This window comes from Monodon monoceros, unplaced genomic scaffold (genome assembly GCF_005190385.1).
Source record: "Monodon monoceros isolate NGI ecotype Baffin Bay Population unplaced genomic scaffold, NGI_Narwhal_1 Super_Scaffold_5, whole genome shotgun sequence".
Lineage (NCBI taxonomy): Eukaryota > Metazoa > Chordata > Mammalia > Artiodactyla > Monodontidae > Monodon > Monodon monoceros.
Window position 1 is genome coordinate 2,348,854 of NW_021703782.1, and position 24,289 is coordinate 2,373,142.

Below are 24,289 nucleotides of genomic sequence, written 5' to 3' on the forward strand. Positions count from 1 at the left end.
GGGAATGGAATTGTTGTCAGCTTTACTCAAATGAAGCAATACAGAGGAAAAGACTTGGAAAAGTAAAAGCTCAATAAAATGCAAATGATTAGAGGCACTCAATGGTTTCATAAGATGGTCTCACGTGATTGAGGTTCTAACGTTAAAAGCTAACTGAATATAAGCTCACCAGTTGTAACAAACATACCACTCTGGTGGGGGACGCTGACAACGGGTATAGGGACAGCATGTGGGAAATCTCTGTACCGTCTCCCTCAGTTTTGTGGTGAAGCTAAACTGCTGTAAAAAGTTAGTCTTCAAAAAAAAAATGCTAATTGAGGTGTGCCATCAAGACATGGATATAAAAAGCAAAGTCGGACTAGCCAGAGTTACTGATAAAAAGGGAAGAAGAAAAATAACACCATGAAAAAGGAAGAAGCAAATATGGGTTATCTAAAATATGAGGAAAAGATAACCTGAAGCACTCTTAGATGACTATAAATTTCAGTTTGCTAATTCAGTTTGAATCAGGGAAATGAACTGACTACATATGACAATAACAAATTATAAAAACCAGAAGTTATGACAGTGTGGAGAAAATGCTCTATAATGCCAATGGTGCTAAAAAGTTCAACAAAAGAATAGGGAAGCAGCTGCATAGCGCAGGGAGATCAGCTCAGTGCTTTGTGACCAGCTAGAGGGGTGGGATGGGGAGGGTGGGAGGGAGATGCAAGAGGGAGGAGATATGGGGATATATGCATATGTATAGCTGATTCACTTTGTTTTACAGCAGAAACTAACACAACATTGTAAAGCAATTATACTCCAATAAAGATGTTAAATTTTTTTTAAAAATCATAATATTCAAATTGGAGGAGACCCTGAGTATTAACTAATCCAACTTCTTGCTAAATAAAGTATTCTCATATTCCCATCTAAATATCCCTGACACATGGTCGTTCAAACCCCTAGTGTAATACTTTCAGTTTGAGAGCACTGATTAAATCCCACAACAGCCCATCCACTAAACACACCTCATAATGGATGGAAATCTGCTTCTTTACTTCTAATCACAGTACTTCTACAATGTGGATATACAAAGAAATCTAATTCCTCTTCTACAAGACAAGCCATCCAATTCTTCTGAACTTGTTCCTTTAAGCATGCTTTCTTTAATGGTAGCAAAATTTTCCCAGCTTCTCTAATTTTCCTCATAAAATGTTTCAAGCCTTAGTAAAGTCAATATGGCACAAAAGCTAAGTGAGTGAACTTTGGCACCAAACTGTCCAACTTCAACTCCCGGTTTTACTAATAAACAGTTATGTGGCCTTCAAGAAATTAGTTATTTATAGTCATTTATCATATATCAATTTCTTAATCTATAAAACTAGGAACAGTAATATGTGCCTTGTAGCACTGGTGATGACTAGATGAGCTAATAATAATCAACTCTCATTATTCCTGGTAGTTATGTTGTATAAAGTCACCGTGAATATGAATTAGTGCATACTGAATGATTACCCCGAGGAGAATTACAGAGTTAGGCTCCTGACAGCCTCTTGCTACAACATTTTCGCCAATGGATTAATATACAACCTTGTTTTATGTGTGTTTCTGTTTAAAGACACCTTATTACAGGGTCCATTCATTAACACTGAACTCTCGGCCAACAACACTGTAACTCACACCTGAATGAAGCTTCTCTGATACAAATATTTCCTCCATAAGGAACATCACAGCCTTCTTGCACTTACGAACACGAGACAGCACATCAGCACAAGGCGTGAGGGCCATGTTAAGCAATGAAATCACCAGCAAAATGCCCCCAAATGCAGAAAATGCAGCTGAGCAGACTATGAAAGTACATTTGTTCATGAGCGCTGAAACAGGAAAGCAGAGCTGGCCTTGCTCCCGCTCAGCTGGGACTTGCGCACTGGGCAACTCGAAGTCCCTGGGGCTCTGCACATGCCCAGGAATGACCGTGAAGGGACTGGGAGTACTGATGTGCGGCTACACATAAATTTTAGCAAGCAGGCAAATCCACAAGCACACAATCCACAGGTAGCGGGGACGGGCGAGGCACGTAAATCCCTCCGCGGTGGTCTTGGTACAGAGTACGCAACCCGGCAGCAGCTCCTACGTTTATGTCACTATCATCCTCACCATCCCCATCCTCGTGGGCACATGCTTTGTCAATATTCTGCTGTGTGACCAGCAGTGAATATAGTGAAAGCTTCATTTCCTCCATTGCTTTAATTTAAAATTTTATATTTTTCAAAAACTTCTTTAGCTCCTAGGAGTAACTGGTACTAGTCAGGGGGCAATAAAATGGGCACAGTCATATACTGTTAGACTGAGCATAAACTGGCACAGCTTTTGTAGAAAGAAAATTAGTGGTATTTAGTTAATAAATTTAGTTAAATAAATTTAATTTCATAAATTCAATAAATTTAGTAATATTTCTTTCTAGAGCCTTCATAAAGAACATAACAGAGCAACTCCTTTAATCCAGGAATTACCCTTCTAAGATTGTATTCTACAGAAATAGTGAGAAATAAAAAATATGTTCAAAACACAAAGTGTTCAAAAAAGTGAAAAATTACAATGTATTATATTTGAGGATTTGCTATATAAACTATAGGTAACAGCACTGGAATCGAATACAGACATCAAAAGTCCCATGAAAACAATTTTTTGCATGGGAAAATTTTTATGGTAAAAATGTTAAATAAAAACAGATACCAAAAAAAAAAAAAAAGAAACCCCAGCAGATAAAACTTTGTGCATGATTTGATCTCCTCTAACTATAGAAAAAGAAATATGAACAAAAGATGCAAAAATAGACCACAGTCTTCATAGTGACTGCCTTGCAGGATGAGCAGTGATTTCTTCTCCTGTTTCTAACACCTACTGATAACTTCCAATATTTCTAAAGCTAATCTATATCACCTTGGTAAGCAGAAAAACAAGACCAAAAAGCCACTTGCAATTTTCCTTCAGGTTTTCTTTTTCCTTGAGCGAAAGGGAGAGAAAAAAGAGGTCTGAACATTTGGCTATGAATCCTAAGTGAAAGGGGGACGACAGGATGGCCAGCTGCCACTATTTTAAAATCAGGAAATACGTGAGCTTTCTTGACTTCAGCAAAGGAAACAGCATTAAAATGGAACTTGAGGATTAAAGGAAGTAAAATAAATAAATGCCTTTGAATAAAGCAAAACACTGGCATGCAAAGATGACACTTAATGAACATTGTGGTACATGATTCTTTTTGAATTACGGTTTTCTCAGGGTATATGCCCAGTAGTGGGATTGCTGGGTCATATGGTAGGTCTATTTTTAGTTTTTTAAGGAACCTCCATACTGTTCTCCATAGTGGCTGTATCAATTTACATTCCCACCAACAGTGCAAGAGTGTTCCCTTTTCTCCACACCCTCTCCAGCATTTATTGTTTGTAGATGTTTTGATGGCCATTCTGACTGGTGTGAGGTGATACCGCATTGTAGTTTTGATTTGCATTTCTCTAATGATTAGTGATGTTGAGCATCCTTTCATGTGTTTGTTGGCAGTCTGTATATCTTCTTTGGAGAAATGTCTGTTTAGGCCTTGTGCCCATTTTTGGATCGGGTTGTTTGTTTTTTTGATGTTGAGCTGCATGAGCTGCTTGTATATTTTGGAGATTAATCCTTTGTCAGTTGTTTCGTTTGCAAATGTTTTCTCCCATTCTGAGGGTTGTCTTTTCGTCTTGTTTATGGTTTCCTTTGCTGTGCAAAAGGTTTTAAGTTTCATTAGGTCCCATTTATTTATTTTTGTCTTTATTTCCATTTCTCTAGGAGGTGGGTCAAAAAGAGAAAAACAAATACCGTATGCTAACACATATACATGGAATCTTTAAAAGAAAATGGTTCTGAAGAACCTACAGGCAGGACGGGAATAAACATGCAGATGTAGAGAATGGACTGGAGGATATGGGGAGGGGGAAGAGTAAGATGGGATGAAGTGAGAGAGTGGCATGGGCATATACACACTACCAAATGTAAAATAGACAGCTAGTGGGAAGCAGCCACATAGCACATCAGCTCAGTGCTTTGTGACCACCTAGAGGGGTGGGATAAGGAGGGTGGGAGGGAGAATGCAAGAGGGAGGGGATATGGGGATATATGTATACCTATAGCTGACTCACTTTGTTATACGGCAGCAACTAACATAACAATGGAAAGCAATTATACTCCAATAAAGATGTTAAAATAAATAAATAAAAAGTTTTAAAAAAATGTGTACCAAATATTAAAAGATAGTCTGTCTTAGAAGAATTTCATATCACACCAGATTGCAAACAAATGAGTCCTTGTACCAAGGTGCATTGGTAATTCCTGGATATGAATGACATTAAAATGAAAGTACTGATTGAGAAGGCAGACCCATTGAATTCTCCAGGCTGGATACACAGCTTGCTTCATTGTTAATGGCACTTGTGTGTTCACACAGTTGGAGAAACAGACTTCTGTTCGTTTGTTGCTTTCAGTATGGAATACTTTATACCAATAAATTTTAAAATGTTAAAAAAAAAGACAACACTTTAAGTGTGACGGAGTAGGAAAAGTTATTGATCTACGACAGTGGAAAAGGATTACAATACATACGTAAATATGAGACAGCGGGTATTAGTAAGTATGAAATTAGGAGCATATCACACACACAATAGTTGAATTCGTCTCTTACCAATGATTACTAGTTATAAAAGGGCATTTTTATTCTTATAGCAATATATAATTATACTAGTTTGAAAGCTTTTTATTATTTTCCTTTTTCATTCACAAGGAGTTTGCAGGAGAAGCAAATCCTTCAAATGTGTTTAAACTGGCTGATTTATCAACGCGTTTTAACTTGCTTCTTTTCCTAATTTAACCTACTGGAGTGTATACCGTAGCAGGATCTGAAAATAAAATAAATAAATTTGACTTCTTAATATTGAACTGTAAAACGAACATACTGAAAGAAGCAAGAGCTGTAAAGCTGCCCTCACGAGACAGAATGGCTTGCTGACCAAGGCAGAGTTGTGTGAAACCTGGTTATACTAACGTTACACATAAAAGCCCTAAGATGAGGACAGCGGTAGAGGCACAGTGGTGGCGATGGCGACAGTGATTGGGGTGCCCGAGTAGCTCCCTGAGGAGCCATCCAAGCAGCAACCGAGCCGGCTCTCCGGCTCACAGCTCAAGCCTCATGAGGAGACCCACGGGGGGATGTGAGAGCAGCCCAGACCACAGCTAGCTGAGGCTCGGAAGAGCATGGTGATCAGCCTGGGTACGTCCCCTAACCGGTGGTCACTCATCACTGAGTTTTCAACACTTGTCAACAACATAAACGACTAATATAATTTTCACAAATCCAAATTTATTTAATCCCAAAGGATAATCTGCATTCTAAGATTGTGTCACCCTACTTTTTTCACATTAAAATGTTCATTCTTTTACCAAAGGATGGAATTAGGGCTGAGAAACTTTGTTTTAAAATGAGCTTACTTGGCAAATTAAAAGTTGGAAGTCCTCAATCAGGTCTCCAATTTTATTTTATTTTTCATTTTATAGACCTAGTAAGTACCTGTCAACCTAAACCAACGCCAGAAAAGTAGGAATTAACCAGGCAAAAATTTGGGCAGAGGGAGCAGCAGGTACACAGGAACAAGGATGAGGAAAAACATATCTTTTAAGTCTGCACTTCCAGAACTCTGGAAAGAAAGAGCAGAAGATAAGGCCAAGGAAGTACACAGGCCTCCAAGAGATGCTGCAGGCCATTTAGGGGCTGCAATTTGATCCAAGAGGCAATGAAAGGTCATTAGTTCAACTTTTTAGTGTATGCTATTTACAAACCTTTTCCAAGGGTATATTTATTTGGTCAGATAATTTTTCAGACTCAAAACTACATCAAATTCCCATTAAGTTTTCTCTAAATCAAGTTAGTTGTAGCTATGGTCTACTGAGATTATTTTGTTTCCTGATCAATCATACAACATATCTACTATTTCTTTCCACTTTATGTCTTCTGGAAATATGACTATATCCTTTGAATGTTTTTTCTATGTCCTCTTTAAAAATGGAGATTAGTTACAGGAGGACACGCTTCTAAAACTTTTTTAATTTGGACATCAAAATATTAACCAGCATCCTCTGAATATAATTCTTTAACCAATGACTAATCCACCTAACAATTTTTATTTATATTTCTTTACCATGTCTATACTGAGACACTGTGGCAACAGTATCCTGCTGAAGTTTATATACCCTACTAGGTATCTAAGTAATTTTTTCCCAATGCCTCTAAGGCCAAAAGAAATACCTAGCAGTCCCATTCATTAAACAGTTAGGTCAAAACTGCTTAACAGTATGGTCTACACTTTGTCCAACAGATGTAGTTACGTTTCCCTCACAACTGTAAAATATCCAAGGCACTGTGAGGCTCCAACTTGCCTCAGCACACAGGTTGAGAACTATAGCTCTAGCCTACAACCCTAAAAAGAAATAAAGGCTGTATCTGACAAAATCCATTCTCTGTGAATTTATGCTGCATTGCAGTGATGACTGCTTCCTTTTTTCTTTCTTTCTTTTTTTTTTTTGCGGTACGCGGGCCTCTCACTGTTGTGGCCTCTTCCGTTGCAGAGCACAGGCTCCGGACGCACAGGCTCAGTGGCCATGGCTCACAGGCCCAGCCGCTCCATGGCATGCGGGATCTTCCCAGGCTGGGGCACGAACCCGTGTCCCCTGCATTGGCAGGCGGACTCTCAACCACTGCATCACCAGGGAAGCCCGACTGCTTCCTTTTAAGATGTTTGCAGGCTCTACTTTTAATCTTGCCTGGGATGAACATGAAAAAAACTAGTCTAGTTTTTAGAATCTGCCTTTTGAAAATTATATGATACTTGATGATCTCCAGTTTGCTACCAATTCTTCCATTTTCTACGTCCTCACATAAAACCAAAATAAATTCAATGAATATATTTGAAAGTTCATTCAGTATTTGGTATCATGTTTAATCTTTAAAGTACCCAATATTTTAAAATTTTATAACCAACTAAACCAATAACTGTTTTGCCTGTTCACTAGTAGTATCTCAAGAAGCTGAGAAGTCCTTAAAACGGTGCTCGAGGAGCTGAACTCTACACTCAGACGGACTTAGTTTAAATCCTACCTCCGCCACTTACTAGTGGCCTGACCATACACAGGTTTTAAATCTCTGCAGGTCCTAATTTCTTCATCTTATTAAAAGAGTGATATCTAATTCAAAGGGATGCTGTGATAAGTAAATATAACTTGGTACATAATAAGTATGCAATAAATAATATCTATCATCAATAATAACAAGTTCAAAGCAACATAAGAAAAGGTATACTATATGTTTGAGTACTGCTAAACCCCCCAAAGTTAGCAGAAAGGAAATGATAAACGATCTCACAATCACAAATGGTTGAAAAGCTGAAAATTAAAATATTGAAACTATGTCTGATGCTCAAACAAAGACTGAATGGAAGTTGTGTTCTAGTGGAAGAAGTAACTGAGATACACAGTCATTGAAGACAATATGAAACAAGTGTAAATGTATGTGAACATTTCAAGGTTATATGGGAGCCTGATGCAAATGGACCAAACTAGTCCATTGCTCATCACTCCAACTGTGAAGAACCAAGAAACCTTATGGAAGATGAACAGCATGAAGAAGCATAACATAGTTTTCCCTATTTTCTTTATACTATACACATTTATTTTAAGAGATCTGATTAAAATGAAACAAAAAAAGGGGCTTCCCTGGTGGCGCAGTGGTTGAGAGTCCGCCTGCCGAGGCAGGGGACATGGGTTCGTGCCCCGGTCCGGGAGGACCCCACATGCCGCAGACCGGCTGGGCCCGTGAGCCATGGCCGCTGAGCCTGCGCGTCCGGAGCCTGTGCTCCGCAACGGGAGAGGCCACAACAGTGAGAGGTCCGGGTACCGCAAAAAATAAAAAATAAAAAGCCATACAAATTATATAGTAGAAAGGTCAATAATACCAGAGGATAAAACCCCACACAAAAATCTTCTTTACCATTTCATAAAAAACATGCATATGTGGAAGTCTGTAGCCCTCTTTTCTCAAAAATGGGAAGTATTTACAATTAGCTTAACACTTCAGGCTACTGTACATAATTCATAATGTTAATTTGTATTCCCCTCAATTATTTACCTCTGCTCAGCTACCTTTTAATAATCTTTTATAATTGGGAGAGCCATAAAGAGTTTTATCACACTCAAAAGTATTCTCTGTAAAATGACAAATTAAATTTTCACAAAATGGTATCTGCTCTTAACTGGAACGTTTTTATGGAAGAAATGGGAAGATCTAAAAAAACACATATGCATACTTTAAAAAAAGGAACTATGCAAGTTAAAACTATTGACTGCAACCATATTAAATTAATTAATGGAAGAAAAGAAAAAACCCAATGAACAGGATCATAGTGAGCCATCAATCAGAGATGAACATGCAGAGAAAGACAAAGAGAAAAGTGGGGTTCTAAGTAATGAGGAAAAGGAAGACCCAAAGGCATGTCTTGGATTTCTGCATAGAATGTAATTCCATTTTAAATATATTCTGATTTATTTAAAGCAAGTGGATAAAGTTATTACAACCATATGTTGGTTCAAAGTTATCACATGTTCCTTTAAATAGTATGTGCAGCCTATAACATATATAAGCTACAAAAATCAGGCTGAAGAGCTACATGTTTTCCACATGTAATCAAGGGCCAAATTTGCACATAAGAAAATGACTGCATCCAGAAGGCAAAAAATATTCTATGTATAATGGAGAAAACACCCAGAAGGTGTAGGTATTAGGCTGTACATGGCCTAAGACAAATTTACAAGCAAGGGTGAATTTATGGATCATCACGGTCCAGCCTGTTTATATTGGCTTGTTTAGACACGGCCTTCAATCTTTTCCAAGTTTTTCTAAGAGCATCAGCATCAGAGGAATGGTGATGACCTGCAGCCCCCTTGGGAAATCCTGGATGTACTCCAGGTGGGATTCCTCTGCCAATAAATACGCATGATGACTTCCATTACTTTCTCTAAAGCAAAGCACAAGCAACTTCTGCAGAACATGCCATACCTTTCTGGAAGCCTTCGGCCATGTCTTTCACCTTTCCACTTAGCTTCATTATCTTCTGCTCTTTGTTGCTGCATTTGATCAAAAATGGCATGGTAATGTTCATACTGTCCTCGAGAAGAAAAAGATGATGGAGCCACAGCCCCTCCACTGCCAAAAAGGGGAGCCTAGGAATCAAACAAAGAGCTCTCACATGCTTGTCTCACAAGACCTAAAAGGTCTGTACTACCCTCAAAAGAAAAAAGTAAATTTCAACACTTGACTCTTAAAAAGCAATTACCTAATTTAACATGTTTTCCTACTATATTATAACCATTAACAATCAAAAACTAGTATACTTTGTTACTAACAATAAAGCTTAATTCAATGTAACTAAAATATAAACTATCACTAAATTTATGTAACTATGAAAAAACTTGGTCTTAATTAACAAGTTTTGAAACAAGTTTCTAGTATACATTTTATGTGATCCCATCCTATTAAGTTTAAATATGTATAGCTTATAAATAAAACAGAGCCTGCTTTTGTAACACTCAAAATTATATCTAACGAAAACATATGGCATTTAACATACCCCAAATCCAATTCAACAAGCAATGAGTATATAAACACCACTGAAACATACTCTAGGTGTAAATAAAAGAAACAAAACAACACACCAATCCTTAAGCAGTTGACAAACAAACTGGGAAACAAAGTGTAAAGCTTGAAAAACATTTCATTTCCTGTAGTAAATGAGTGGCCACAGGCACACTGTAAAGTAGTAAATACTGAACAAACTTACAAAATAGGAAAAAAAATTATGAGAAATAAAAATTCCAAAAAAATAAATCACTGGAGAAAAATATTATTCAACCCAGCCTTGAAAGCAATGTAACAAAGAAAGAGTAAATGATTAAATATGAACCATTGTATTAAAGTAAAACTTAAAGTAAAAATAAGCACTGGAGGTGTATGTTTAGGTGTTGGCAGTAGGGGGAAAAAGGACGCAGGAAGACGCAATAAGTTAACTAGAAAGAAGGCAGATAGGAAGTGTTATTTGGTCCTAAAAGGTCATCACAGGTAACTACCCTCAGCTGTGCGAGTTCATAGAATAAACAACAGAAAGCACGCATACATTTTCTAGCAGGAAAGTGCACTAAGACAGTTTCTTAGAAGGTTGGTGGGACTTCCCTGGTGGTGCAGTGGTTAAAAATCCGCCTGCCAATGCAGCGGACAAGGGTTCGAGCCCTGGTCCAGGAAGATCCCATGTGCCACGGAGCAACTAGGCCTGCGCGCCACAACTGCTGAGCCTGCGCTCTAGAGCCTGCAAGCCACAACTACTGAAGCCTGTGCGCCTAGAGCCCGTGCTCTGCAACGAGAAGCCACCGCAATGAGAAGCTCATGCACCGCAACAAAGAGTAGCCCCCGCTCACCACAACTAGAGAAACCCCGTGTGAAGCAACGAAGACCCAATGCAGCCAAAAATAAACAAATGAAGTTTTAAAAAAAAAGGTCAGTAAGTCAAATTACGCATGATAAGCAAGAATAAGAGAGAGAACAAAGTAGAGGAACTAATTAGAAGGCTTGCTGCACTGACACCAAGCCAAGAAGCCTGCGAGCAAAGAAAGGCAATCAGAGAAGTCGTCAACGGTGAAGGGAGCTGTGGGTTCTCTGCAGAAATAACAAAGGATGAAGGCAAAGGCATAGGACGCAGCCTCAGAACACACGCACCCAAGCGCATGGAAAACTCACAGAAAACAGAGATGTCAGGATGAGAGTTGAGTAAGTGTAGAATGTTACAGAGGTCGGGGGCAAGAACTGCACTGCAAAGAGGAAATAGGAACCTCAGAGGCAGAGGCCAGCAGCACCAAAAGGAAGACAAAGTGACACGACTCAAGTGGAGGGACAGCACTCAAACGCGGATGAGAGCAGAAGCCAGAACACTGCCCGGAAAGGGAGAAGAGCTTCCAGGTGACGACATCCTGAGGAAGAAGTCTGGCTAAGGAAAATACGAGAACCAAATAAAAGGCATTTCAGTGTACCCAGTGAGGTAAAACTTGTGTTAACATCTTGACACAAGAATTGTGTACAGTATTATAAGAAAGCCTGATTTTAAAAAAAGTCAGCTTAAGATAAAAATAGAAAACTGATTCAAGATGCTTGAATAGCAAGAGATGAAAGTTGCTAGAAATAGGGAAGATACTTCATTAGGCAGGAAACTCCATCAAGGTGATTTTCATATACATTTTCAAAATGTGCATCTCAGGGCAAGATTATCAGAATCACAATTCTGGTAAAAGGTGGTCATACCTCATACGAGCCTGGTTCCTCGAGTTTAGTGTGACGCTAATATCAACTTAAGGCTGAGTGTTCTAAGGTTTCTCTCTAGCAAAATCAAATGTATGTACATATCTCTGAAGATACCTATACTCAAAATAATGCTGAAAACACTGTACTAGAATACTGAAACAACAGGATCTTTTAAACATGACTTTATTCACCAATTATAAGCGCAGGTTGATGTTCTGACAAATACAGACACTCTTGGAACCACTACCACAATCGAAAGCACATCCATCACCCCAAAAGGTCCCTCATGTTCCTTTGCAGCCAACACCCCCTCCCTCCTTCTAGCAAACACTGATCTGCTCTCTATCACAGAAATTGGATTTGCCTTTTCTTATCATTTCATACAAATGGATTCATACAATATGTACTCTTGTGCCTGGCTTCTTTCACTCAGTATGCTGTTGACTGACCCATGTTGTTGCATGTATTAATAGGCTATCCCTTTTCAATGCTGAGCAGCATTCCAATATATTGTCAAACAACAGATACACTCATATATAATGGTTATCTATATAATCAAACTATATATGTGGAACATTTCATAATTTTTCTAAAAACACACTTTCATAAGAGATATATCAAAAATGGATAAAGCATTGAAAATCAACTACAATTTAAAAAAAGAAAAAAATACCTATCAGAAGAATCAAAAAGAAAAAATGGACAAAGCAAAAAGTCCCAGATTTTGCAGATACTAAGTAATCAAGGACAGTAGGTTATTTATACTGTGCATAATGTCTTGGTATTTAGAGGTATATAATAATAGAATATTAACTTTGAAATATTTCCCTTAATGTTTAGTTTCTGTTTTATCTTTATTTTGGGGAATCTCCTTAATTTGATTCACATTTTTACTGAGCTTCCAGGTCCTTATCAACTGTACAGAAATCAAACAGCTGAAGAAGTTAAATATTTCAAACCTCATAGGGAATAAGTACAGAAACTAACATAGACTTTGCTTTACGTCATGGAAAATAAATTGTTTTATTAATCCTCACAGAAAGCAGTATAGAAGTTTATGAAGCGAAGCAGAAACCTATTAAGCACATAGTATCTCACACTGTTGAGAAACTATAATCAAACATTGGTAAAACTGGACTTTAGGATTAAATATGGCTTTAGACATCATAGGGAAAAAAGGTGCTTTACTGCATAAAGAAGATATACGCAAAGGGAGAAGAAAAAATAATCAAATTCTCAACACTGATCATGGACTGATATAAAATGCTTGACAAGATCTGAGGGCCTGTACTTTGGTAAGATTTTACTTTCTAATCATATAAGATATGGGGTTAGTTATTTTAGAATGGGCCAAATTCTGTCTGAGTCATTCCTTATCACTCAGGAGGTTAAAAGTTCAATTTCATAGTAAATTGGATAGTACAGTACAAAAATAGTAAAGTACAATTTTAAAGATAAAATTGTATTACTAAAAACTGTATAAGTCTATATTAATACAGCATTAGAAAAAGTGACTCCTACTGGGTTATTGATATGTAATACGAAAAATGTGTCATCTCAAGACACTGAAATACAAACCAAGAAAGCCAGGGCAGAACATGTATATCTACACAAACAGATAAATTTTTATTCAAATCATATCTTTTGGGGAAAAAGAAACAAGTAAGAATGGTAATCATTTCAACTTAACAAATATCTACTGGGCACCTAAATACCAAGTTTATTGAGCAAGGTCAGGCGAAATCACAGTTTAAAGACCTTAAGTAACAGTTGATTGGATTATACAAATTAAAACTGATAGTACAGAGGAATAATAGTATGTATTCATTTTTTATTGCTGTGTCATAAAGTACTACAAACTCAGCAGCTTAAGACAGACTCATTTGTGGTCTCAGGAGTCTGGGCATGGTTAGCAGGGTCCTCTGCTGGGGGTCTCACCAGGCAGAAATCAAGGTGTCAGCCAGGGCTGCCACCCTCATCTGAGGCTCAGGATCCTCTTCCAAGCTCATTGGTTCCTGGCAGAATTCACTCCCTTGTGGCTGTCATGGCTAAGGTCACTACATTCTTGCTAGCTGTTGGTCAGAGACCACTATCAGCTCCCACAGGACACCTGTGCTTCCCTGCCACGTGAACGCATGCTTTTTCCCAGGCCAGCAGAAGCTGTCTCTCTGACCTTTTCCCTTCCAGGCTGCTATGAGGGAGGCTTATAAAATAGTGACGTGACCACAGGAGTGGCTACCCCATCAGCAGGGCCATACAACACAGCCTAACTAAGGGGCTGTGACACACCCTGTTCACAGGTTCCCCCATGCTCCAGTGGAGGGATAACATCAGGCCTGACCCCTGGAGTCAGGAATTTTGGGACCACCTTAGAATTTGGCATGTAAAGGATGTTATGAGGGCGAAAGAAGAAATGCAAGATTCAGACTGGCAGAGCAAGGAAAGGAAAAGGAGCTTAACAGGTGAGTCCTTGCAGGCCAAGCTCAGGCACTGCTCTTGAAATTCATTCCTCCTTCCTTCCTCCCTCCCTCCCTCCCTTCTCTCTTTTTTTCTTTCTTTCTTTTCTTTTTCTTTTTTTCTTTCTTCCTTTCTTCCTTTCTTTCTCTTTCTTTTTCTTTCTTTCCTTTCTTTTTTTCTTTCTTTCTTTCCTTCCTTCCTTTTCTTTCTTTTTCTTTCTTTTCTTTCCTTCCTTCCTTCTCTTTCTTTCTCTTTCTTTCCCTCCCTTCCTCTCTCTCTCTCTTTCTTTCTTTCTTCTTTTAAATGAAGAAATTAAGGCTCAGGAAAGTTAAGTAACTTCCCCAAGGTTGTACAGTGTGGATCTGCCCAAAGGAAATGTCTGACTTAACCTACCTAGGTAAATGGCTGGTTAGGTCACTGGTTACCTAGGTAAATGGCTGGAGGTAGGAGTGAGAGTGAGGAGGGACGGAGGGTGCTTTCAGGTAAAGACTAATACAGGTATCAGGACGTAGCTCCAGCAGGCCACACACAGTGGGGAAACTGCAGTACGGTCCTTAGCTCAGCATGACTAGAGCACATGGCACGACCAGGATGAGTGCGGAGAGACTGGCAGGGCCCCGCTTAGTACGGGTCTTCTGAAAACGGAATCTTCAGGTCTGCGTGAAGCTAGAGGACTTTAGGCAGAGTGGAGACAAACTGTATTTGATTTTAAAAAGACGCCTCAGGCAGGAATGGTGTATCACAGCCTTCACAGCAAACTTTTTATGCAATTTTAACAGTGTCACATATTAGTTATCAGTACAAATTACAAACCAAATATGTGCAGGAAAACTAAGGAGTCATAATAGATGCTGAAGAACTCTAGTAAAAAGTAAGTGTATCCCCCCAAAAAGCCAATTGTATACCTTTTCAAGAGCAGGAGGAAACTGGAGAAAAAGCAGTAGTGTAAGTGCACTGGCACCAAAGGCCTACCTTCATTTCACCGCTTCCACCAGCACTCAGCACGTTTCTCCATCCTTGTTCCCTGGCCCTATTTATTTTCTCCAACTTTTGGGGAAAAGAAACAAACAAAACACCATTTCAAATATTTAGTATAAAGTACATGAAATACATTTAGAAATAAAATGGAATCAGTGTATCCCTTTAAAAAAAAAAAGGGCGGGGGGGACTTCCCTGGTGGCGCAGTGGTTGGGAGTCCTCCTGCCGATGCAGGGGACACGGGTTTGATCCCTGGTCTGGGAGGATCCTGCGTGCCGCGGAGCGGCTGAGCCCGTGTGCCACAGCAACTGATCCTGCGCTCTAGAGCCTGCGAGCCACAACTACTGAGCCCGCAGGCCTACAGCCCGTGCTCCGCAGCAAGAGAGGCCACCACGATGAGAAGCAAGTGCACTGCAGCGAGCCGTGGCCCCCACTCACCGCAACTAGAGAGGACCGGCGTGCAGCAACGGGGACCCAACGCAGCCAGGAAAAAAAAAAAAAAAAAAAGGCACATGTGTAGGAGGCAGTGCAGCACACTGGGGAAATGGACCATCCTCTTACCCTTTCCTTTTCCTGCCTTTTCATCTGTTCAGCCTTCATTAAACTAATCTGTAACAAGTTTTAAAGACAAACTTTTTAGAACACTTGAAACTATTATCCTCTCCAACTTGGCAGGGGAAAAAAGTAAGAGCGAAATAACTACCTGATCCTTTTGTTTCTTTTCTTTTTCATTCAATTCCAACCTTCTCTTCCTTGCTGGTTCCTTAAATAAAAAAAAAACATTTTTTTAATCAATAATAAATATTACTTCTTCTAGTTTCATCAGTAAAGCTAGCATACCAATGGTAGACATATGCCCAGGGAGGTTAAAAAACAGAAATAAGTTAGAGGTATTTGTTTGAAAGAAATAAGGAGGAAAGGTTTGGAGGTTTTATAAGATTTGTTTCTTCTTTTATAATTATTTTTACAAAGCTTTAAAATAAGCAGACAGATGTCTTTATACCTCAAACAGTTTCCTCCTTTCTTCTCCAGGATTCACTTTCTTCACTGGACTTTGATGGGCCTGGACAAAAAGTAAAACTACAAATTAGATAAGGATTTTGAAAAATTCAAATGTATGGAAATTTAAAACAGGAAAAAATGTAAAGCCAATACTGCCATAACTGTCTTTCAAAATATATTATCCCTGGGGCTTCCCTGGTGGTGCAGTGGTTAAGAATCTGCCTGCCAATGCAGGGGACGTGGGTTCGATCCCTGGTCCGGGAAGATCCCACATGCCGCGGAGCAACTAAGTCTGTGCACCACAACTACTGAGCCTGTGCTCTAGAGCTGGCGAGCCACAACTACTGAGCCCGCGTGACACAACTACTGAAGCTGACGCGCCTAGAACCTGTGCTCCGCAACAAGAGAAGCCACCGCAATGAGAAGCCTGCACACCGCAACAAAGAGTAGCCCCCACTCGCAGTGATTAGAGAAAGCCCACGCGCAGCAATTAGAGAAAGCCTACACACAGCAATGAAGACCCAATGCAGCCAAAAATAAATAAATAAATTTTTTTAATAAATAAAAATAAAGTCACCTATAAAGAAGTAGACAAAGGACATACACAGAGGTTAGCAAAAATAAAGGAAATAGCCAGTAACTACCACCCAAGTCAAGGCACAGAATACGGCCAACAAGCAGAAGCCCTCCACCAGAGAGGTAGCCACCATCCTGACTTTACTAATCACTATCTTGTCTTTATGGCTTTGCCAATTATGTATGCCTTCCTAAGCAATACAGTTTAGTTTTCTGAGTGTTCTGAGTTGTATATTAATGGAATTACACAATATATATTCCTTTGTATCTCACTTCTGGTGCTCAACATTGTTTTCAGAATCGTCCATGTTATTATTTGTATCTGCATTTGTTTTCTTCATTGATAAGTAATACTCCATTGATGTTGATTCCTTTCTTGCATAGTTATCTTGCACTTTTCTCAGCAGGTCTAAAGTATTTGAGAATTGGGAGACTGGGATTGACATATATACACTAATATGTATAAAACAGATAACTAATAAGAACCTGCTGCATAAAAATAAATAAAAAATAAAGTATTTGAGGGAGTCTGTCACTATGTCTCTCCATTTCCTTTTCTGATTACTCATTTCTGCATGCTGAACTTCTATCAGGCCACTTTACTGAATTCATTAGGAAAGTTCTGCTGCTTCACTAGGATCTTCTACCTAGGGAATCATATCATGTGTAAATGTCTGTTTCCTCTTCTCTACCAGTATTTATGTTTCTTATTTTTTTCTCTTTTTAATTACATTAGCTAGGCTTCTGGAATAACATTAAATAATAGCAATCATTGCAAACATCCTTGTTTTGCTCCTAACTTTAATGTAAATGCTTCCAATTTTTCAGTATTATGTATAATGCCTGACATGGGTTTCTAGTATATATAACTGTGTCATGTTAAGAACTTTCCCCTCTATTTCTTGAATGAAAGAAATGTGGATTTTTAAAATTTATTTATTTATTTATTTTTGGCTGCATTGGGTCTTCGTTGCTGCACGTGGGCTTTCTTTAGTTGCGGCGAGCGGGAGCTACTCTTTGTTGCGGTGCGCAGGCTTCTCCTTGAGGTGGCTTCTCCTCTTGTGAAGCACAGGCTCTAGGCACACGGGCTTCAGTAATTGTGGCATGTGGGCTCAGTAGTTGTGGTGCACGGGCTCTAGAGCGCAGGCTCAGTAGTTGTGAGCTTAGCTGCTCCACAGCATGTGGGATCTTCCAGGACCAGGGCTGGAACCTGTGTCCCCTGCATTGAGAGGTGGATTCTTAACCACTGCGCCACCAGGGAGGCCACTGGGTCATTTTTAAAAACCATTTTATTGAGGTACGATGGACATACAAAAAGTTGTACATGTTTAATGTATACAACCAAAGAAGTTTTTTTTTTTTAAACTGTTAAATTCTACTCAACTTTCAGTATCTACCAAGATCATTTATGTATGATTTTCTCAACTTACTAATGAAGTGAAATTAACCACTTTCCTACTGTTGAACCATCCTTGCATCCCAAAATGTATCCTATTTAATAATTCTTAAATCATTCTTTTGATAAATGGTTTGAGTTTTTGAAAAACTTCTTTTAGGATTTCTGCATGTGTGCTCATAAGTATAACTGACCCATGGATTTCTTTCTTTTTTTATCTTGGGCTAGCTACTCAATTTTGTGAGCAATGTTAAGCCTGCTGTATGATCAGTGTTTCAAACCGTTCAAAATACAATTCCATATACCAAAAAAGATTAAAAGTATTTACAGGAAACTCTAGTTATTTATCATGAACGAATTTTAAATTTTTCAGCTACCTCAGGAAAAAATGAATATAAAAAGAAACACTGTACAAAATTATTTACCAATGTTGGGTTTCAACTCAAAGGAAAGCAAATGCTACTTTAAAAAAATTATTTCAGTGGTCATTTACATTATTAGTCAAATAATTCAGCATTTGATTATATCATTAAAGTGTCTCCACTAACAATTCCATTTCAATAGCAGCTGTATTTTGGCAAAAGTCAATGTTATGAAATTACTCTCATACACCACTTATTGCTTCTACTTCCTAAATTTTGTAAAATGACCATAATGGATAAGCACTAAAATTCTAAATGCAAATTCAGAATATTACAAAATAAATATGACCCACAATCAATATGAAATTAATATAATTAATTCCAGAAATATATTACTGTTAAGATATTATATAGCTCACAACACATAAAAAAGAACTAGAAAGGCACCAAAAGTTTCCTTTCACTAAAAAAAAAAAAAAATTCAAAAAGATATTTAAAGTTTCTGCTTACTTTAGAAAGCAACATGATACATAATTTAAACATAATTTCTTCCTTAGGAAATGCAACTAACTTATTTTAATGAATACATTACTTAATCTGAGCACAATAAAATGATAATATTTACAATATGTAACATCATCAAATGGGTTGATAAACTGTTAAAATGAGAATAATGATTCTCTTATACTGTGTTTTGGCATTTTAATTAAATGACCATTATAAACCAAATCCATTTTATTGATACAGTATGTTTTAAACTCAAAGCTACATCATCAATGTGATAAGTGGTATTAAGTCTCATACCAGGGACTTCCCTGGCAGTCCAGTGGTTAAGACTCGGCACTTCCACTGCAGGGGGCATAGGATTGATCCCTGGTTGGGGAACTAACATCTCGCAAGCCGCGCGGTGCAGCCCAAAAAACAAAAATAAAAACAAAACCTCACACCATGACTAACTAAATGGCAAGTTTACTCCCTGACAAAACGACCCAAGCAGTAGGTTCCCGGAACCGTCCCTTCTCCTCCTCACTGTATTATTAGATCCTAACTCCTAACCTAATGCTGGCTAGTTATTTCAATTCAACCTTCACTTAAGCTGAACCATGTATCTCACCACCTCGCCCCAGGAAAGACACTAGGGTTAATGAGATGACAATAATACTGAAATATTTAAAGAACAGTAGCTTTCAAACTTTTTGTAAAAGCAGCCCACTGTAAGAAATATATTTCAGGGCTTCCCTGGTGGCGCAGTGGTTGAGAGTCCGCCTGCTGATGCAGGGGACACGGGTTCGTGTCCCGGTCCGGGAAGATCCCACATGCCGCGGAGCGGCTGGGCCCGTGAGCCATGGCTGCTGAGCCTGCGCGTCCAGAGCCTGTGCTCCGCAACGGGAGAGGCCACAACAGTGAGAGGCCCACGTACCGCAAAAAAAAAACAAACAAAAAACAAGAAATATATTTCACATCCAGGCCCAATTAAGATACATACACACACACACACACACACACACACACACACACACACACACACACACCCAAGTTCCATAAAATACTTTTACTATGTGTAGCTGAGTCTGTTACTTTCCATTCTATTACTTAAAAAAAAAAGTCCGTGCTCTTCACCCACTAAATGGTTTTGCTACCACTAATAGATAGCAAACCCCTCTTTTAAAATAGTCAAGAGAGCATTCTGGGGGCACTATTACTGACGTACAAGGAAAAACAGTTGTATATAATTTTTTTTATGGCATTACAATCACAAAGTTAACATTTCAAAGTATGTTTTATATATATATAGAATTTAAACTAGTGGGGAATGCTACCCAGGAGCTTCGTAAAAATACATATTCCTTCCATACAAAAGAGTATTACTTGGCAATAAACAGCAATGAAGTACTGATACATGCTACAACATGGATATATGCTACAACCTTGAAAACACTATACTAAGCAAAAGAAGCCAGTCACAAAAGACCAGGTACTGTATGACTCCAGTTACATGAAATGTCCACAACAAGCAAATCTATACAGAGACAAAAGTAGATTAGCAGTTGCCCAGGGCTAAGGGTTGGGGAAGAATGGGGAGGGAATGCTAATGGGAAAAGGATTTTGTGGGGAGGCAAGGAAAATGTTCTAAAGTTGATTGGGGGGATGGCTGCACAACTCTTGCAAATTCATTGGAAACCATTTAATTCCAAACTTCAAATGGATGAGTTGTATAGTATGTAAGTTATATCTTGATAAAGCTATTTTCAAAAAACACATATCCCCAAGAGTTGCTGAATTATAATTTCTGGACACAGAGCCCTGCGTACTACATTTTAACAAGTTCCACAGGTGAACCCTTATGTAGCAGGTCTAGCACTGGTCTCCACATTTGTGAACCATGACACCCAACAACTTAAAAATATTAACATGAGTGATACAGCATCTCACTATACATGACCAGCTTTACACCAGATTACACAACTGTGTGCAACAAGAGAATGTTTAACTAAGACACCTGCGTACTCTTGGGTAAGTCACATGAAAGCAAGAGTTACATTCATGTTTTGGTTCTCCAGATTGCAGCCTCACATAAGATATACAAATATTTGTGAAATAAAAATGCCAAGCTGTTCCTCTGACATCACACAAGTATTTTCAGAACACTATTTCTACACAGAAGAGAAAAATATGGTTACATAAAACATCCATATTAAACGAAAAGTGTTGTTTTGTTTCTTTGCTCAAGTCAGAACCAAAATACTGAAACATACTCACAGAGCTCCCTCTGGTGGCTTCATAACCACTCCTCTGTTTTAACTGAAGCCTTTTAGAAAACAGCTATGATTATTAATAGGAAGTGGAGCAAAGAAAGTTTTTATGACATGCAGATATTTTTAAGATATGCTGAGTAATAAAAACTTAATGTGTATTAGCTTAATTTTCTGCAGTTAAAAAGAGCCAGACAGGACTTCCCTGGTGGTGCACTGGTAAAGAATCTGCCTGCCAATGCAGGGGATACGGGTTCAATCCCTGGTCTGGGCAGATCCCACATGCTGCGGAGCAACTAAGCCCGTGAGCCACAACTACTGAGCCTGCTCTCTAGAGCCCACAAGCCGCAACTACTGAGCCCATGTACCACAACTACTGAGCCTGCGCTCTAGAGCCTGTGAGCCACAACTACTGAGCCCGTGCACCACAACTACTGAAGCCTGTGCGCCTAGAGCCCGTGCTCTGCAACAAGAGAAGCCACTGCAGTGAGAAGCCCGCGCACCACAACGAAGAGTAGCCCCCGCTCACCGCAACTAGAGAAAGCCCGCACAGCAACTAAGACCCAATGCAGCCAAAAATTATTTTTAAAAAAGAGACAGGCACTATCAGTAAGGGGTTATGGTTTTCCTTATAAACTTCTCCTTTTCAAGCTTGATAGAAAGTTAAATTTAAAATTCTAAGAGCCATTATGAATTTGAATCTAAAAGATGCTTTAGATTTTCTGGGGACAAAAAATAATAATAATAAAAATAATAAATAAATAAAAAATATGAGTCATATAAAAACCAAAAAACAAACAACTTATTTTAAAAAATCACATTTAAAATAATTTAGACATTTAGTTTCTTTCCTTTAATTCTTTTCATTGTTAGGGTTTTTTTTTGCGGTACGCAGGCCTCTCACCTCTGTGGCCTCTCCCGCTGCGGAGCACAGGCTCCGGACGCGCAGGCCCAGCGGCCATGGCTCACGGGCCCAGCCGCTCCGCGGCATGTGGGATCCTCCTGGACCGGGGCACGAACCCACGTCCCCTGCATCGGCAGCGGACTCTCAACCACTGCGCCACCAGGGAAGCCCTTCATTGTTAGGTTTGAAAAACTTCACGCATGTGTCGTTTCTTTTATTTTTATTTAGTTTTTATTTACCTGAAATTTTTTCTAATTTGTTTTCATCATGGTAAAACACATATAAAATTTACCATTTTAGAAAACAGTATGGAAGTTCCTTAAAAAACTACAAATAGGGCTTCCCTGGTGGCGCAGTGGTTGAGAGTCTGCCTGCCGATGCAGGGGACACGGTTTCGTGCCCCGGTCCGGGAGGATCCCACATGCTGCGGAGCGGTTGGGCCCGTGAGCCATGGCCGCTGGGCCTGTGCGCCCGGAGCCTGTGCTCCGCAACGGGAGAGGCCGCAACAGTGAGAGGCCCGCGTAACGCAAAAAAAAAAAAAAAAAAAAAAACTAAAAATAAAGCTACCATATGATCCAGCAACCCCACTCCTGGGTATATATCCAGAAAAACCAAAAATTCTAATTTGAAAAGAAACATGCACCCCAATGTTCACTGCAGCAGTATTCACAATAGCCAAGACATGGAAACAACCCAAGGGCCCATCAACAGACGACTGGCTTAAGAAGATGTGGTACATATATACAATGGAATACTACTCAGCCATAAAAAAGAATGAAAGTTGCCATTTGCAGCAACATGGATGGACCTAGAGATTATTATGCTAAGCAAAATAAGTCAGACAAAGACAAATACTATACGATATCACTTATATGTGGAATCTAAAATATAATACAAATGAATGTATATGTAAAACAGAAATAGACTCACAGACACAGAAAACAAACTCATGGTTACCAAAAGGGAGAGGGACAAATTAGGAGTACGGGATTAACAAATAAAAACTACTATACATAAAACAGATAAGCACCACAGATTTACTGTATAGCACAGGAAATTAATACCCAATATCTTATAATAACCTATAATGGAATATAATCTGCCCCCAACAATAAACTGAATCACTAGAATGCTGTACACCTGAAACTAACACAATATGATAGATCAACTATACTTCAACTAAAAAAAATTTACCATTTTAACCATTTTTTTAGTGTACAATTCTGTGGCATTAAGTACATTCACACTGTCGTGCAAAGAAATCTGTCGTGAAACGTTGTTTAAATAAGCTGCATGATTATTTCATGTGCTAATTATTACTTAGTTCTCATTGGTCTGGTCTAGAAAATCATGCCAAATGCCTAAAAACTTTAAGGGCAACAACCTTGCCTGAACTCCAAAACTCTTATAACTATCACCTGAATCATGTACCTGTCACTAACTATTTGATGGGATGGTATCTGTTATTCAGGATATTATTAATACCACAGCATGCTGCTCTTGCATACTGAATAAATGCTAACTGAAAATAAGGGAAACATTAAGAACACCAACATACTGTTTGATTCGACCAGCCATGTGAAAGAATAAACACTTGGCTACGATCCCGCCCAAGGGTGAGGACCACCTGCTACATCTTCAGCCCAGCCTCACCAAGTGCTCTGATCTCTCCACTGGTCAGGTGAACACTTGGCCCAGAGATAAGGCAAATGACCTTCTACAAGTCCACCCAAGTATGTATTTGGGTTACAAGAGAAAGTTAAAGGGATCGTACTAATTTTTAGTCTCTTCAGTACAGCTACCGATAATAACCTTAGCAGACTACTCGTCTTCCTAACTGAAGAAAATAGCTATTGAGTCTATTTTTTTCCTCCTGTGACCTTATGGAGTACAGACACATCCCAGTGTGCTCAGGAGTTGGTCATTATCATTTTTTTCTCTCTTGGTTTTGTTTTTCTAATAGTTATCAATGTGCTAACAACGGCAACAAAATGGCCTCTGCACAGTTTTACGAACAACTTTTGGGTGTTATTCATTCTTTTAAAGAATTAACACTTGAGTGACTTGACAAACTCTGTTAGTGCTCTCTAATTCACTCATCACTCACTTATCCAGTCAGTGTTTACTGGGGGCCCCACTGGTTCAGGCACCAGTGAACAACATCACCCCTGCTCTCACAGATTCACACCTCCACGGAGGAGGCTGGAAACAAGCACATGCAAGAAAAACAGCAGAGGAAAAAGCAGACGGAGCTGCGGGGGTGGGCCAGAAGGCTGGATGGCAGTTCTATCCTTAGAGTTGCGAGCACAGCCCGGAAGGAAGGAAGGAGGAAAACCATGCAAGAGAGAGAGAGTCCTCCAGGAGAGGAGAGGAGCAAGTTCAAGTGCTCTTCCGCAGATAAGTGCTCGGCACGTCCGAGGACAGCAAGGTTTCATGAGCGCTGCTGGATGGAGA

At 39.1% G+C, this 24,289-nt stretch overlaps 1 protein-coding gene across 4 annotated transcripts in view; it reads right to left on the reverse strand.

The window, feature by feature from the left end:
* Positions 1 to 24,289, reverse strand: part of NEK1 (NIMA related kinase 1) — a 212,879-nt gene that overhangs the window by 126,777 nt on the left and 61,813 nt on the right. For 3 of the 4 annotated variants that reach the window (XM_029201661.1, XM_029201662.1, XM_029201659.1), the window contains exons 12-16: positions 15,846 to 15,905; positions 15,546 to 15,605; positions 15,404 to 15,451; positions 14,837 to 14,911; positions 9,119 to 9,282 (exon numbers count right to left, since the gene is read on the reverse strand). In XM_029201661.1, the coding sequence (XP_029057494.1) occupies positions 9,119 to 9,282; positions 14,837 to 14,911; positions 15,404 to 15,451; positions 15,546 to 15,605; positions 15,846 to 15,905 (407 nt within the window). The remainder of the gene's footprint in view (positions 1 to 9,118; positions 9,283 to 14,836; positions 14,912 to 15,403; positions 15,452 to 15,545; positions 15,606 to 15,845; positions 15,906 to 24,289) is intronic. The other variant, XM_029201660.1, reaches the window with a different exon arrangement.